The sequence below is a fragment of the Peromyscus leucopus genome, chromosome X (genome assembly GCF_004664715.2).
Source record: "Peromyscus leucopus breed LL Stock chromosome X, UCI_PerLeu_2.1, whole genome shotgun sequence".
Taxonomy (NCBI): domain Eukaryota; kingdom Metazoa; phylum Chordata; class Mammalia; order Rodentia; family Cricetidae; genus Peromyscus; species Peromyscus leucopus.
This window is the reverse complement of record NC_051083.1, coordinates 118,511,860-118,529,426: the sequence shown is the minus strand read 5'-3', so window position 1 is coordinate 118,529,426 and position 17,567 is coordinate 118,511,860. Positions and strand designations below refer to the sequence as shown.

The following is a 17,567-nucleotide window of genomic DNA, read 5'->3' as shown; positions in this document are numbered from 1 at the left end:
GCACCCCAACTTGTCCCATAAGACCCAAGCCCCTCCCCTTGTGTGCTTGCCTTACCCTGCCCCCACCCACAATCCCCCCCTTGCACATGGGGCCTGCCTCTTGCACATAAAGCCCAGCCTCTCACACTAGCAGGCACCACCCATACCCAAGCCCCACCCATCAAGGCGCCTCCCCACCACAGGATGCCCCGCCCCCATCAGCATTTCTGCCGCTCTGGAAAGAGCCTAGCAGCCCTTACACGCATGCTCACAGCGTTTAGCCAATCAACGAAGCTCCTGGTTGAGCCGGCTCCGGTTTAAATTCCGTTACCTCAGAAGCAGAGCTGTTGGCTGAAGCAGACTGGAGTTGTGAATGTGGTCACTTGTTGCAACGGTAAACCTGGTTCAGCCAAGGGGCTTAGTTCAGGTGTGAGGAGGGGAGGAGTGTAGGGGGAGGAGTGTGAGAAGGAAGGAGTATAAGGAGGGGAGGAGTGTGTCCTCTCTAGGGAGGCCGGGTCCATTTTACCTGGGAGGCAAATGCCCATTGGCATTCCCGGGGCCCCTGACAGTAAAATGGAGGAGGGGTGAACGCCGTCGGGGCCTCTGACAGTAAAATGGAGGAGGCGGTGAACGCCGTCAAGGCCCCTGACAGTAAAATGGAGGAGGCAGTGAACGCCGTCAAGGCCCCTGACAGTAAAATGGAGGAAGGGTGAACCCGTCAGGCCCCTGATAGTAAAATGGAGGAGGGGTGAACCCCGTCAGGGCCCCTGACAGTAAAATGGAGGAGGGGTGAACCCCGTCAAGGCCCCTGACAGTAAAATGGAGGAGGCGGTGAACGCCGTCAAGGCCCCTGACAGTAAAATGGAGGAGGCGGTGAACCCGTCAAGGCCCCTGACAGTAAAATGGAGGAGGGTGAACCCCGTGGGGCCCTGACAGTAAAATGGAGGAGGGGTGAACCCTGTCAAGGCCCTGACAGTAAAATGGAGGAGGGGTGAACCCGTCGGGGCCCCTGACAGTAAAATGGAGGAGGGGTGAACGCCGTCAAGGGCCCCTGACAGTAAAATGGAGGAGGCGGTGAACGCCGTCAGGCCCCTGACAGTAAAATGGAGGAGGGGTGAACCCCGTTGGGGCCCCTGACAGTAAAATGGAGGAGGCGGTGAACCCCGTCGCGGCCCCTGATAGTAAAATGGAGGAAGGTGAACCCCGTCGGGGCCTCTGACAGTAAAATGGAGGAAGGGTGAACCCCGTCGGGGCCCCTGACAGTAAAATGGAGGAAGGGTGAACCCCGTCGGGGCCCTGACAGTAAAATGGAGGAGGGGTGAACCCGTCGGGGCCCTGACAGTAAAATGGAGGAGGGTGAACCCGTCAAGGCCCTGACAGTAAAATGGAGGAGGCGGTGAACGCCGTCAAGGCCTCTGACAGTAAAATGGAGGAGGGGTGAACCCCGTCGGGGCCCCTGACAGTAAAATGGAGGAGGCGGTGAACGCCGTCAAGGCCCCTGACAGTAAAATGGAGGAGGCGGTGAACGCCGTCGGGGCCCCTGACAGTAAAATGGAGGAGGCGGTGAACCCCGTCGCGGCCCCTGATAGTAAAATGGAGGAAGGGTGAACCCCGTCGGGGCCTCTGACAGTAAAATGGAGGAAGGGTGAACCCCGTCGGGGCCTCTGACAGTAAAATGGAGGAGGGGTGAACCCCGTCGCGGGCCCTGATAGTAAAATGGAGGAGGCGGTGAACCCCGTCGCGGCCCCTGATAGTAAAATGGAGGAGGCGGTGAACCCCGTCGGGGCCTCTGACAGTAAAATGGAGGAAGGGTGAACCCCGTCGGGGCCTCTGACAGTAAAATGGAGGAAGGGTGAACCCCGTCGGGGCCCCTGACAGTAAAATGGAGGAAGGGTGAGCCCTGTCGGGGCCCCTGATAGTAAAATGGAGGAGGGGTGAACCCCGTCGGGGCCCCTGATAGTAAAATGGAGGAGGCGGTGAACCCCGTCGGGGCCCCTGATAGTAAAATGGAGGTGGTGACCTTGCGGAGTACTGGGCCTTGAGCAGGCTAAAGCTTAGGTGAAAGGAAGGAAAACTTGGAGGATCGGGAGGTCCCCGCCAATGCCAACTCGAAGCGGGGAGGGTCAGGGGGTCTAGGAGCAAAGAGCAGCTAGATTGAGGATGAAGAGGGAGGGGGGCTGGAAGCCAGTTGATATTCCACTGGGGCTAAGGGTGACAAGGAGCCAGGGGAGTGGTTAGGAGCAAGGAGGAAATTGGGGATGCGGAGGAGGCTTGAGGATCTAGGAAGAAATACAGTGAGGAGGATTTGGGGAGGGGAAAGGAGAGGCTGGCTGTCCAAACTGGAGAGGGAGGGTAAAGAGGAGTTAAGGAGGGACTAGAGAGGAGGAGCTGGGGAATGATGGAACAGAGGAGCTGGGGAGAGGCTAGGGATGAGGAAGATCTGGGAAGGGGTGAGCAGGGAGGAGGAAATAGGGAATGAGGTATGGTGGAGGTGGGGAAGGGCTAGGGTTCAGGAGCTAGGGAGGGGTTGGGAAAGAGGAGGAACCTGGTAGACAATAGGAGAAAGTTAGGGGTAAACGGGGACTGGGGGTTAGGAACTGATAGAGGTTAGGGGTGATGAGGAGCTAGAGGGTGGGGAGGAGCTAGGAGCTAGGAGGAGCATAAGAATGACCTGGGGAAGAGTGAGGAGCGAGGAGGAAATGGGTGCTGAAGAGTTGGGGAGGGGTATGGAGGAGCAGGGGAAGGCAGAAGACAGGCTGAGAATGAGTTGAAGTTTGGAAGGAACTAGATGTGAGCAGGAGCTGTGGAGGGGCTAGAAGTAATGAATATGAGCTGGGAAGGGATTAAGAATAATGAAGATTCCAGGAGGGTGAGGAGGCTTTGGGAAAGAGCGAGGGATTGCTGCATAGGGGTGGGCAGTGGCTAGATGTTAGCAAGTCCTGGGGAAGAGTTAGAGGAGAAGAGGAGCTGGGGAAGTTCCGGAGGTGAGGAGGATCTAGAGACAGGCTGAGATGAGCTGGGGAAGCGATGGGGAAGAGGAGGAACTGGGGAGCAGCTAGACAGGAGGAAATGGGGAGGAACTAGAGATGAGAGATGAGATGGAGTGAGGAGGAACTGGGGAGCCTCTGGAAGCAAGGAGGAGCTGGGAGGGACTAGAGGTGAGGAACTGAGGAGAGAAGCTAGGAGTGAGGAGGGGCTAGAGGTGAGGAGTTGAAGAAGGCTTAGGACTGGTGAACACCTGAGGAGGTGTGAGGAGCAAGAAGGAAATCAGGGAGGAAGAGCTGGAAAAGTGTGAGGAGTAGCTAGAGAGGGTTCAGGAGGTGCTGTGGGTGAGTTGAAGCTGGGGAGAGTCCAGGAGGAAGGAGAAGCTAAGGGGTGAGGAGGATCTGGGTTGAGGTTGGAAGGAAGGATGAGCTGGGGAGGGTTTCAGGAAAAAGAAAGGATATGGCTTGAGCAGGAATTGGGAAGGAGTGAGAAGTTGCTGGGGAGTGACCCGTTGAAACTGAGAAGGGGCTAGAAACAAGGAACAGTCAGGGCTGAGGCAGAGCTGGCCAGAGGTTATGGGTGAAGAGAAGCTGGGAAGAGGTAAGAAGCAAGGAGGAACTTGGGGTGAGGTCCTGGGGAGGTGTGAGGAGTAAGAAACAAATAGGGGTTGAACAGTTGGGGAGGAGTGAGGAGGAGCTGGGTGTCAGTTGAAGCCAATTGGGAGTTAGGGGTGAGGATGAGCTTTGGAGGGGCTGAGGCGAGGAGCTGGGCAGATGAAAGAAACAAGGAGGAACTAGATGTTGGGGAGGAGCTGGGGTAATAAGTAAGTAGGGTTAGGGGATAGGAGAAGCTGGGAGGACATGGGATGAGGAATAACTGGGGAGGAACTAGAAGCAAGGGAATTGGCTATTGGTGAAGATGAGCTAGAAGGTTAGGAGGAGATGGGGAGAAGTTCTGGGTAAGGAGGAGCTGGGCGAATGTTAGGAGCAAGAAGGAGCTATGATGTGAGGATGATCTTGGGAGGGACTGTAGGTGAGAAGATGCTGAGGAAGTATGGGGACCAAGGAGGGAATGAGATGAGGAGGGGCTTGGGGAGTTGAAGCTCAGGAAGGGGGTCAGGATCTGGGCAGGTCTTGGGGATTAGGTGCTAGGAGTGGTTTCCTGGGAGGAGGACCTGAACAGGGGATAAGGATGAGGAGGAGCTTTGGCGGGACTAGGGGAGGAGCTGAGATAGGGTGAGGAGGAACTGAGGAGCAGATAGAAGCAAAGAACTGGGGGTGAAGAAAAGCCATGGAGAGGTTACTGGGGAAGAGGAAAAACTGGGGAGTATATGAGGTGAGGTGGAACTGGGGAGAGGGTAGGAATAAGGAAGATAGTTAGGGAGAGCTTGTAGGTTAAGAGAGCTGGGAAGAGGTTATCAGGATGGAGTCTCTGGGGAGGGGCTGGGGCAAGGAGAATGGAGGGCAATGACAGGCTAGACTGAGTATGGATTGTAAGTCGTTAGAAGTAGTGAAGAAGAACTGAGGGACTGAAAGGCATGTAGGAGCTAGAGACAAGGAAGAACTCAGTGTGAGGAAGGAGCTAGGGGCAAATAGGGAATGTGGGGCCCCAGAGCTACTGTGGTTAAGAGATAGAGAGCTAGGAATGGCAAGGGGCCCAGGGCAGCAGAGGTTCTGGGGGCCATGGTAGAGCTGGGGAGCTGGCATGGTGAGGAGGAGAAAGGGGTCCTCAGTAGGGTCTGAAAGGCCAGGAATGGCCTGGGGGCCATCTCTGTATTTCTGGGGTCAGCCCCAGATCCATTAGAAATAACCTGAGGACCCTTCTTCATTTTCCTCCACTATTATGTAAGTTTGTTCAGTACTATATGGATGTTGTGGTAGGAAGGAGAGCAGTTGGAGGCCAAAATGGGAGAGGCACGGAAGCACAGGAGGAACTAGAAGGAGATAGACAGTAGGGAGTGAGTGAGGAGAGCATGGCCTAGAACACGAAAGAGAGGGAGAAGCAAAGCTCTTACTGTATAGCCAAGATGAATTAAAACTGATGATGCTCTGTTCTAAACTTCTTGCATATTGGGATCACAGGCGTATATCACCACATTGAGCTTTTTCTGTGTTTTGTTTTTGTAAGAAAGGATCTTACTTTGTAGCCCAGGCTGACTTAGCTTGGTTTAGCCTTAAACTTTCAATCTTTGGTATCTCAAATACTAAGACTGCTCCCACAACCCCAAGTGGTAGGGTTGTGCTGTGGATGGAACCTAGGACTTCTTAAATGCCAGGCATGAACTGCACCTGTGGGCTATATCCCCAGCATTATACAATTTTACCTTTTAAGATTTATGTGCTAGGAGGAGATTTTGGCATGCTTGTGGTCTATTTTGCCAGCAGTATAGATTTTACTTTGAAAATGACATACAACCATACATATTTGTTAAAATTCATTAAGAACTGGCAAAAATGAGACCAGAATTCAATTCATCGAGTGGATAGGTGCAAACATTTGTAGTCAAGGTTAAACCACCCTTGTTTTAACTTCTTTTTTTCTTTTTTCTTTCTTTTTTTTTTTTTGGTTTTTTTTTTTTTTTGAGACAGGGTTTCTCTGTGTAGCTTTGCGCCTTTCCTGGAACTTGCTTTGGAGACCAGGCTGGTCTATGATCCACCTGCCTCTGCCTCCTGAGTGCTTGGATTAAAGGCTTGTGCCATCACCGCCCAGCTTAACTTCTTTTTTACATTGCCAATTGCCAAACTTTTTGCTTTGGATCCAATAAATCAAGAAAACTGTTAGCAGTTTATTCAAATAAGACCATCTTGATTGTATATGATAATTTTCTCAGTTTATTTAAACAATGCCTTTGAATTCAGATGGTTTGAGAGATTTGTTTTTCTTCTTGTGCTTTAAAACAGAAAATATACAGTTATGTTTCCCTATCCACGAAGGGATTCTGAAGAGCCTGAAAGCACACCAGTGGAGGAAGAGCCCTCAGTTTATAACTTTGAGGATGATGATCAAGACCTCGGTGCTTCACAGCAGAGTGATATTCAAGGTAGAAGATGTCAAATGGTGGGGGCCGGCAAGCTGGCTCAGGGGTAAAAATATTTGCCATGCAAGCTAGAAGACCTGAGTTTGATCCCCAGAACCCACACAGTAGAAGGAAAGAAATCTACCCCAGGAAGCTGTCCTCTGACCTCCACACTGATGTGTGCATACTAATAATAATACTAATAATAACATAAAAACTAAAGGTATCAAATTTTGAGTGTTGATAATGTCCACCAGTTCTTTTGTTTTGAATCTAATACACTTAAAATTTGTTAATTTATTCTGTGTACTTTACTCTCATCTGATCTCCATATCCCCATATCGAAGTTCTAGAAATGCATGTAGCGTCTCTTTGAAGTCTTAACATGGTGATCAATAAATAGTATATAACTTGCTATGTAATCTTATCCCAAAAAGACTTCAAAATTTTTCCTACAAAAGGTCATGAATCATGATTTAACTTCATCTAACCTTCAAAGAAAATTTTGTATTTATATATCTACTACAAAAGCTTAAGTTGTCAAAATGTCTGAAAGAAACTCAAATATGCTATTTTGTTGCAATTTGTTAAAATAATCATATTTAATTTAATTTTTTTTTTCTTGTCAACAGTACAGAGTTCAGCAAGTGATTCACAAGGGAAGAAAAGTCCTATAGAACTGTTTGTAGATGTGGGGTAATATATTAAAAATGTTTGTCTATTGAATAATGTACTTTAAGAAATGTTTGTTTTGTTTATTGTAACAGCTAGTATATATAAAATACTTGATATTTGCTATTTCTTCCAAACTATTATATCTTACAAATCCTTAATTAAACAGTGTTTGTCATTATGTTTGATATACAACAGGGGTTTTGTGAATATTTGGGAAATACTCTATTACTGAACTTCAGTGCTAGCTTTAATATTTTTAAAATGTGATTTCTTCATAGGGAAAAGGTAGAGGTTGTTCTTGGAAAAATTGGAGGTATGTTTTTGGAGATATTTATATTTTTATAAAATTGTTTAAAACCACATAATAATTTACATAAAATATGTGTTAACCAGTATACTATACGCCTCCTCATTTATACTATGTGCTTTATTCTCATTTAAAAGATTTTTATAAATATTAGTGATTTAGCATCATAGATATTCTTCCTTATAGTTTTCCATGATGAGAGAAGTAAAAATGATGCTTTTAGACATAGGTGACTTCAATGGAATTTCAGAAGAAGAAATAGGAAAAGCTTTTATACTTCTTTGAACAGACTAAGTGGTGTACTATTTCTATATGTCAGTTTTCTTTTACTCTTTATATCAGTTTTTTATTCAATTTATTTCCTAATATTTATACTGTATTCCTTTCTTTAGGGTAGGCAGTATAAAATTGAAGCTTCTAATATAACTCCTTGTTACTGTTTTCATTCTAATAAATTATAATCTAAGGTGAAAATTGGATAGCCAATAGGTTTAAAATCTGAACCTAAAAACCTTGTTTTAAGAAATATGTTAAGGATAACTTACATGAGCTTTCTTAGGGATAATATTCACTTTTATTTGTTTACTTGTTTGTTTTGAGAAAGTCTCACATGGAACACAGCTTGGCATTAACGCTGTAGATAACTTGACTTAACCTCACAGGTGCTGGGATTACAGGGACAGACAAATCCAACCAAGGAGACAGTACTGTTTTAAAAGAGTTAATAGAGGCTGGAGAGATGGCTCAGTAGTTAAGAGCACTGGCTGATCTTCCAAAGGAATCCAGTTCGATACCCAGCACCCCCAAGGCGATCCAGTGCTGCCTTTTGGCCTCAGTGGGAACCAGGCTCGTGGTGCACAGACCTAGATGAAAACATAACACCCCCCACACATAGCACCTACGAAAACAGTTAATATTAGGCTCCTTTAAGCATTACTCTTATAATCAACTTCTTTGAAAGATGTCCTTCCTGTATTTAGTGGTGTCAAGATATATGTTTTATAATCTGTTGTTTCACTGTATTATAACTGCTGAGATAGTCTCTTTCATATATTTCACATATTTATCTCTTTCATTTATTTATTATATGAAACAATTTTATTTAGCTGCAGAAACTATAAATTATTTCTATAATAGAAATTTGTTATGGTTATTGAAAGTAATTGATAAAAAGAATCTTTTTTCTTACTGAGACACAGTCTCACTATGTAGCTCTAGATGGCCGGGAAATTGGTACGCAGGCCAGGCTAGCCACAAATTCACAGAGAACTGCCTGCCTTTGCCTCTCTAGTGCTGGAATTAGTAGTGTGTGCTGTCATTTTTTGCTACTACAGACTATTTGAAATTTAAATTTTTATATGAACTGCTTGCTGTACATAGTGGTAAAAATCCCTATAAAGGCTTAATGAAATGTAAATGATAACCAAAGCATACCAAAGAAGATATGCTAGGCAAGTGCTTACCAACTGAACTATATCCCCAGCTTCTCATTCACTATCTCTTTCACAAATAGTTTTAATAATTTAATTAACTTTTTTAGATTATATTTTTAATATGCTATTTTATTTCATGCTTTCTAACAAGAATTCAGGCAAATGTACCCTTCCAGTGTAGAGTGTTTTATAAATTTTGAAATAGTTAGCCTTTATTTAATTATTTTCTCATAGATAAAGTCTACACTTTCCCCTTTGTTTTGTTTATTAGTTCATTTGTGTCATCTCTAAAAACATCTTCAGGCGCACACCTTTAATCCCAGCACTCGGGAAGCAGAGCCAGGTGGATCTCTGTGAGTTCGAGGCCAGCCTGGGCTACCAAGTGAGTTCCAGGAAAGGCTCAAAGCTACACAGAGAAACCCTGTCTCGAAAAAAAAAAAAAACAATAAATAAATAAATAATAAATAAATAAATAAATAAATACATCTTCAGTTAGGAAAATCCTGATTGCCATATGGTTATTCAAAATGTTTGGGACTAGAAATATTTCAGATTTCAGAGTTTTGGATTTGGAATATTTTCATAAAATTTGCTGATTGCACAGACCTGGTCAGAAAATCCAAAATCCTAGATGTTCAAAATATGAAAGTTGTATCATATTGATGCTATTTTTAAATTTAATTTTAAATGTTTCTGTTATTGATGAATAAACATTATTCAAATTTATAATTACTTGAATAAGTGGGAACAAATAATTTGCTTCAACACTGAATTCTAATTAACATTAATTTTTAATATAGCTGACATTAACCGTGCTCTTAATGCTAAGAGACAAAGAATGGAAACAGATATCAAAGAGTCTTCTGAAGGAATTGACCAGAAAATGAAACAAACTTGGAACTCATATGAAGACGCATTGTAAGGTTTTTTCTTTTTCTTTTTTCTTAAAAACCATGTTTGTACCTATTCTTAATATATATTGATGTAAATTACTTAAGAAAAATGCTGTCATCTTCTGTTTGAGTCTCTAGTAAAAATATTTGACTTGAGTTTTCTCTAGGCAGGTGCTTCTGTGACCTCCTGCCTCTATAGAGCTGCTTCATAGAAGCCAGTGAAGATTATGTTTTTCTCCTTTAAGTAACAATTGAGGAGGTTTATTACTTCTTCGGTATTTTATATTCAGTCTTGAAATTAGTGGAATAAAGTTTAGATGAATAGAATCTAATAATTGTTAGATAGTTAACCACGGCTACTGATGTAGAAAAAGGTCAATTTGAATATGTTAAACACTTAGCTCTTGCTTTGTACTAAATTGTGGCTGTGCCAAAATGGGGAGTGGGGAACTTAGTGAGATATTTTTGCTTGTAAATTGTAGCACAAATCTTAAATGTTCTTATTAATAAAAACAAACCTGAAACCAGGTATTGGGGTGAATGCTGGAAGATCAGAGAAGCAGGTTAGCCACAGCCACCTCACCTCGCCAATTCCTCAGCTGATCCTGTTTCCTCAGACTGGAAGCTTCTGAGTCCTCATCCAAATGGATCTCAGCTGAACTTTGCTGCTCAAAGCCTAAAAGCTTAACCAGCCTCTAGTTCCTGGTCCTCACACCTTATATACCTTCCTGCTTCCTGCCATCATTTCCTGGGATTAAATGCCTGGCTGTTTCCAATGTGGCTTTGAACTCACAGAGATTCGGATGGATCTCTGCCTCCAGAATGCTAGGATTAAAGGTGTGTGTGCCCAGATTGCAAGCCCAGTGCCACTTTGAGATCTTTGGCAGCAATTAACCATGCAGCTCACACATGATTGAGCCAGTATGATAATGAGTATTCAGAGACAGATAATGCCTGGGGGGCACTCACCAACCTAAGACAGAGCACCTGTGTGGCCTGGGCAGGCATCTCCATGACGGGTAAGGTGACCTGCTGATGTCCCACACAACCCAAGTCAGAAGCTCATTTTTTAATAAAAGGGGGACCTGCAGGGCCCTGGCCCCCGTTTTGGGTAACTGTTGCCTTGCTTGCGGACCTTGACCTTCATATCCTCCCAATGCTAATTCCCTGCCAGGTTCCACCCTCCTGAATGCTTAAGGGAAGTTCCTTGTCTGTGTATCCTGAATAATGGGCGTTAACAGCTTAGATGCAAGATTGTAAAACATCAGTATCGAACTTCTGCCCTCCAGGGTCCTCCCATTGTGCTGTAAACCTGTAATTAAGACCTCCTACCCCCTTCAAGAAATGACATTCGACATTTAAAATATATATATATATAGCGTGTGTGTGTGTGTGTGTGTGTGTGTGTGTGTGTGTGTGTGTGTGCCACCTTCTGGCCTCTGTATCTAGTGGCTGTTCTGTTCTCTGACCCCAGATAAGTTTATTAGGGTGCACAACATTTTGGGGAACACAATATCACCACAGTAAATCACTTAATATTTTTAAGACTCTATATTCAGTAGAAAACAATGAAAAACTATTTGGAGATAATATTATTTTGAAAATAGATATGTATGATAAAACTTCCATAGTTTTCAAAAGCCATTGTAAGAGAGGGGACTTTAATGTTAAGAAAAAGTACTTCTGGAATCAGTAAAAATCTAATTTCACTTCTGAGTTTTCCATCATACTATTTAAACTGCTATTACTTTTTATGCTATGATGGTGTATCAATTCAATTTTTTTTATTGAATGTTGTTTTCATGCTAGTATAATAAGTAACATCATTATGTTTTACAGGGCAAAGCTTAATGAAGAATCTGCTCAGTCATTTATGGATCTGTTTGAGCAATGGAATTTGGATTTGCAGAACTTGAAAGAAAAACAGAAAAAAATAATGGTTGGTATCACAATTATAATTAATCTACTATAAATAAATCTCAAGAATAGAGAAGCCATTATTGCGTTAATTGCGTAAAACAAACCCAGGCTTGTCTAGAGACTGAGATTTCCAAAAGTAAAAGATGTCTTGAAAATAATTGCCTATTTTATGGCCTGTAACTTTAAGAGCTAATGAAGGAGGTTCATAACATGTTAGTGATAAAAGCATAATTTAAACTTATGCATAATGGTTATTAAAGAAAATTATTAAAGGCAGTCATTTTAAAATGTTTTTTCTGAGTTTAAAATATAATTTTTTTCTAAATTTAAAATTTTAGAGATTAAGCTGTAGCTCAGGACAGTGTATGCCTTGCATGTATGAGGCCCACAACAACAACCAACTTTTACCCAACTCTTAATATAGTTTTTCCTTTTGTATTTGTAGAATGATTTTCAACAAGAAGTAAGGATGTTTCAACAATATAGGTTTGTTCAGAACCAGAGACTGAGAACAATTAAACAAGTACATGAACAGTTCTTAAAGGTATGTTATGTGATAACAATATGGTCTTAAATATATAATGCACATTTTTCCTTACAAGAATAAGGTCATTTCCATTTTGAATTGATGTGGTAATTAGAGATGTAGCATTCTAATGGTTTTATGGTGCTTATTCAAGACAGAAGATAGTAAATTGTGAATTTTCCATAGCTATATACTTCACATGTATTAATAGTCATACTTCAAGTTTACTCATTGCTCTTTGTTTAACTGGAAAGAGAAAGTCTACATATCATTTCTATCATCTTTGTAATCTTACTATATATTAAATAGGAAAGGCTCAAAAGAAATACTTTTTAAAGATTTAGGGCAAAGGATCCCCTGGAACTAGAGTTACAGAAAGTTGTGTGCTGCCTTGTAGGTGCCAGGAATCAAACCCAGGTCTTCTGGGAGTGCACCCAGTGCTGTTCCCTACTGAGTCCTCTCTCCAGCCTCAGGAAGGACCCAAATTAAATTAAACTTTGTTTGGAAATTCAGTAGGCAAGTATTTTCTAGCATGTCAGTTTTTAGAATTATTCCAGTGGCTAAAATAACTTTATCAATTTATAGCCATGTTAGCCCAGAATAATAAAGATTCAAATTTCTTCCTTGAGAATTAAGTATATGCTAGTAAGCTGATATCTAAACAATAGTTTTAAAATAAATATTTTAAAGAACCTTAAAATAATTTCTACACAAAGTTATTTTATATGTTTTCCAAATACAGCTCCTGCCTGTTTGCTCTAATATTCCCCCAAAACAGTTTGTTATTTAGTACTAATAAAGGTATCTCCTATATAATATCACCAAACATTACAATTAGTGAGGAACTTTAGTATAATTTTAAATTTCTCCATAGCCTTTGTTTTCACATTCGGTTATTACTAGAATTTTACCATTTAATTTCCATAATGCTTAGTTGTTTCTTTAACTCCTATTGCTGAGATCTTAGCTTATAGTATTTGATATTCTCATCATCCTTTGCTTCTACTATGAAAGCTGTTTCCCCTGTTCTTCAGTCCATCCTTCATAGGTCTCGCCATGTTGTATTTTTAAAACATGTTTTTCTTCCTGTGATCTAATAACTTTCAGTTGTGTATTCTGAAAAACACCATGCCATGAATCTCTTGAAGTTACCTTTATTCTAACTGTCCATTAATATACCTCTCTACATAATTGTTTTCTCTGAATCTGCTGTCTGGTTATACTCTTCCCCTAAGATATTTTTAATTCCTTTTCATTTATTATAAAATTGATTCCTTTGTCAAGTAAACTGTAAGCATTTCCCACTTTCTACTTTATATTTACAGAAAGCTATATTTTCATTCCCAATATAAAGTTGTTGTGTTATTTTTATTTAAATGTTTATTTTTCTGGAAATAAAGAGTGATTGTGTATTATCCTCTTGTTTTTTCCATAGCCCTTTTGTACTTGTCATTTGGTTGGTGATGGATAACTCATTAGAAAATGATTAGGAAAGATTTAAACTATCATTTTTAAATGGATAGCACATTCATACAATAGTAGTGCTGAAGATGGATGGACAGTTGGAGGGTAGCCTGGTCAATAAAATGAGATACTGTTACAAAACAAAAATACAAAAATATAAATTTTGCTATTAACGATCTGAAAAATGATCTCATACTATAGATTATTTTTCCCTTTTTTTAATTCATTGTCACATCATGTTACATTGACTTTTTGTCTTAAGTAGATTGTAGCCTTATGTTTGAGAAAATTACTAGAAATGTTCACAGTTGTAATGTTTGCTTAGGAGACCCTGTGGTCTTTCTATTTCTATATTTTTCATTTTCTTTTTTTGTAAGAGAAAGTGTCTATATTGCACATGCTAGCCTTCAGGCTCAGTCCTCCCAATGGTACTTGCCAAGTTTTTGATACTGTAAGCCCAACTCTCCCCTCTCCTGGTTCTGGCTTGACCTTAACATTCACTAAAACTATTTCTTGAGCAAAGTGTACCACTGTATCTTCTATAATTATATTTGATTGATGTCTGAATTATTTTGCATCTTAACAGTAGGAATTTGGATCTTTGTGTATTAGAATTTTTTGACTTGAAATAATGTATATTACTTAGATATTTAAAATTCTCTTTAAATTTTATTTTTAAATTTAGAACTTGAGATGAAAAATAATGTCATAGGACTAAACTAGCCTTTTATGTTTAGAATTTGGAAGAGTTGGAGAAGGAGAATGACAATATGCTTCTTGGTATCCAAAATGAAATTAAAGAACAACTGAATAAGCTGTGAAGAAAAATTATCAAAGAATCTGTAAGTTGAATATCAAGTTGGAAAGATGAATTAGTGAAAGCACAGAAATATTTTATTTTCTGATGTATGAATGACACTGAACTAAGAAATAAACCTGTTTACTATCTCTTTTCCTTGAACAGCAGCAGCAAGAGATGGTTAATGTTCGACAGTCTCTTCAATCCATGCTGTTTTGATGGGAAGAATATTTGGAGAAGGAACCTAAACCTAAATGATACAGTTCAAATGCCAGCTAAGAGTCATGCTTTAAGATCAATTCTAGTTTAAATGGCAAGGTCTTTAGTCATTAGCTTGTTTACCTTGTCCTACTTTATTTTTAATAAAATCCAGTTATGTCAGTATCAACTATGCCTGTATGTCAAGGTTTTAATTCTTTTGTTACAGTGAATTTTTCTTTATGAAATTGTTAATATTTTCAATAAAAATGATTTGTTTGGATATTGACTTTAGTATTTAGTATATCAGTCCCAAAGGTACAAAGGTCAGGTATAGAAAGTTATGTTGGTTTTATTTCATCTTTCTGACAGGGTCTTATCACGTTTGCCATGAAGGTGTCTAACACTGAACTAAAAAACAAGCTCAAATATAAGTTCAGGTGATCCTTGCACCTCACCCTCTAAAGTACCTGAGACAGAAGGTGGGTACAACTATTCCTAGTTTACATTGTTATTTAAGGAGAAACCCCTCCAATCAATTTTCCATACTGAACTGAACTGCATAGCCCATTCTAAGAACACGTGTTAAAGGTCTTGTGTTCACATCTTGGAGTTAAACAGTTAAGACAGTAATCCAGCTGCGAATTTATACTAGGTTTTGTTTTCGTTTGTTGAGACAAGGTCTTGCTATGCAGACTTCCAGGCCTGCAACTTGCTATGTAGAACAAGTTGGCCTCGAATTCAGAGGTTCGACTGCCTCTGCTTCCCAAGTGCTGGGATTAAAGGCGTGTACCATCATGCCCTGCCTGTTTACTAGTTTTAAGACATTCAAGAATTTCATTTCCACAGGGCATCAAATGTCATTGGGATTGGTCTGCAGTTAAATGGCACATGTCCTTAGTAATGATTAGGAGTATATCATGGGGGCAGGGTGGTGCACGCCTTACTCCCAACACTCACTTAGGAGGCAGAGGCATGCAGATCTCTGAGTATGAGGCCAGCTTGATCTATCTAAGCAATTTCCAGGCTAGCCAGGACAACAGAGTAAAACTCGATGTCTCAAAAAAAAAAAAAAAACCCATGAAAAACAAAAACAAAACAAAACATATTATGAGTATAGCTACTTTTCATTGTTTAAGGATGTTACATCTATCTTCAAAAATAAATTTCCTTCAAAGTCTCAAATATTAATGTTAACAAATGTCTGGAAGTTTTGTTTTTAGATTTATTATCAAACATAAATAGCTTAATAACTTGCCTTTTTAAATGCATTTTGAGCTGGGCAGTGGTGGCACACACCTTTAATCGAAGCTCTCAGGAGGCAGAGCCTGGCAGATCTCTGAGTTTGAGACCAACCTGGTCTACAGAATAAGTTCCAGGACAGCCAGGGCTACACAGAGAAACCCTGTCTTGAAAAACCAAAAAAGAAAAAAAAAGTATATTTTTACAGAGAAACTTAAAAAATGTGATTTTTAAAAATGTGAAACTTGAGACATACGTTAATGTTTAAACAAAAACCCATTAGAGGGAAAGCAACAATTATTTCATTTTCATGTTTATTTTTTTCCTATATAACCCATCCTCATCTTAAAGTGAATGTTCTCCAACTTATAACACACACACACACACACACACACACAAACATGTTATCCTTTTCTAAACTAGTGTAGTCTATATAGGAATAGTCTTTCACCATTAGTGCATAATTAGATTAAGAGGGCAGTTTAATTCCTTTTTCTGTGGTACTGGGATCCATCCAATATCTTGTCTCCCTCTTGTTACTGGAGGGAATCTCTCGGATCACCCGTGACAAAAAGGCCAGGTTCTTTTCATCTCTAATAAAGATTTGAGCAAGACACATGGTAGTAATAATTAATGTCTGGATTTATTAGAAGTACAATAAAGGCATAAAATATGCTGCATAGAACAGAAATGGACCTGAATAAGTGTGGGGCTCAAGAGCCCCATTTTATGTGTCCAGGTGCTTTTTATTGGAAAGTAAAGGTTCTCTGAAAGGGTGGATTCTTTGCTGGCTGTTTAGGTGATTAATGTCCTTTGCTGGAAGGGTTTTGTACAATCCTTGGGGCAGTCAAAGGGATGTTATTTTTTTCAGTTACTGTAATCTCCTTATGACTCACAGTCATATGTGTCTGACCCTATTTTCCTGCCTCATTTTTCACTGCTGTATTTCCCTCATGAAATAGGAATCTTAAATACTTATCAAATTTCAAAGGAGTCTTTTTCTCAAGTTTTACTAATATTTACAGAAGTCAAATAAGTACTTTAGAGTGGTTTTTGTGTACTTAATTAATGTAAGCATGTTTTTCTTCTTAAGGTATATTATCATTCTCCACTATGCATATATAAAGTACATGCTTGTTACTCTCCCTAATTTATCAACTGACTATGGCATATGGTAGTCCATGTCTTTGAAAATACTCTTTCTTCAGTAAGCCCACCTTCCTCTTTTCCTCTGTTTTCTTTTCTTTTTTTTAAGTTTTTTGCTTTTGTTTTTCAAGACAGGATTTCTCTGTGTAATAGCCTTGGCTCTGTAGACGAGGCTGGCCTTGAACTCACAGAGATCCGCCTGTCTCTGCCTCCCAAGTGCTGGAATTAAGGGTGTGCACCACCTGGCTCCTTTGTGTTTTCTTAAACGCCAACTTTTAAAAAGCCGGGGTTAATGATATTGCTGCAATGTAAATGGCCAGTTGTTATCTGTGTAGCCAAAAATTCAGTCTTAAATCTCCAAACCATCCAAAAGAGCAATTTAGGGAGTAGCTAAATAAAGGGACACATATTATGTAGTACATTATACTGGTTCAAGATAGAGGTGAAAGTACCTTGGTGTGAATAGCTTAAAGCCGAATAGAACACTCATTCACTAATGTAATAAATGGGATACACAAATTTCCAGCCTGTACAGAAGAACAAAACTCATCCCACCAAGGGAGCATAATATGATTGTTTTTACCATAACACTTAAAATATTTTTACGAATTATTTGAGATTTTCCTACAGTGTATTTTGATTATGCTCACCACCACTCCTTCCCCTAACTTCTCTCAGATCCATCCCTATCCCCATATTCCCCTCAACTTCATACTCTCTCTTTTTTAAATAACCAGTTCGACCCAATTTGTGCAGCCCATATACTCCTGGGTGTAGGGCCATTCATTGGGACATGCTTGACCCACCAGGGGCCACATCACTTCACTGTGATTTCTACAAGGTGTAGGGCTGCTTAAAAATGACAATCACAGGGACCTGGAGCTTTCGGAGTGTCCACTTGCCTTCCTCTCCTATATTATGGCTCCTGGGGTCAGAAACAAAAGAGACAAGTGACATGAGTCAGGTTCCATTAAAACTTGTACA

General features: G+C 40.6%; 1 protein-coding gene across 1 annotated transcript; it reads left to right on the top strand.

Annotated features, from left to right (window-relative positions):
• Nucleotides 1–233: 233 nt before the first annotated feature.
• LOC114688513 (synaptonemal complex protein 3-like) lies at nucleotides 234–14,478 on the top strand. The gene is made up of 9 exons (XM_037199218.1): nucleotides 234–373; nucleotides 5,865–6,004; nucleotides 6,613–6,676; nucleotides 6,934–6,968; nucleotides 9,196–9,313; nucleotides 11,128–11,227; nucleotides 11,654–11,752; nucleotides 13,936–14,040; nucleotides 14,163–14,478. The coding sequence occupies exons 2-8, from the start codon at nucleotides 5,878–5,880 to the stop codon at nucleotides 14,017–14,019; spliced, it is 627 nt and encodes a 208-aa protein (XP_037055113.1). The 5' UTR covers nucleotides 234–373; nucleotides 5,865–5,877; the 3' UTR covers nucleotides 14,020–14,040; nucleotides 14,163–14,478.
• Nucleotides 14,479–17,567: the final 3,089 nt, after the last annotated feature.

What these genes read in the sequence shown, in the direction of transcription:
- LOC114688513 (XM_037199218.1), top strand. Translation starts at nt 5,878, where the DNA reads ATGTTTCCCTATCCACGAAGGGATTCTGAAGAGCCTGAAAGCACACCA. An exon ending in GAACTGTTTGTAGATGTGGG is followed by an intron (nt 6,677 to 6,933) that starts GTAATATATTAA and finishes ATTTCTTCATAG; the next exon opens with GGAAAAGGTAGAGGTTGTTC. An exon ending in AACTCATATGAAGACGCATT is followed by an intron (nt 9,314 to 11,127) that starts GTAAGGTTTTTT and finishes TATGTTTTACAG; the next exon opens with GGCAAAGCTTAATGAAGAAT.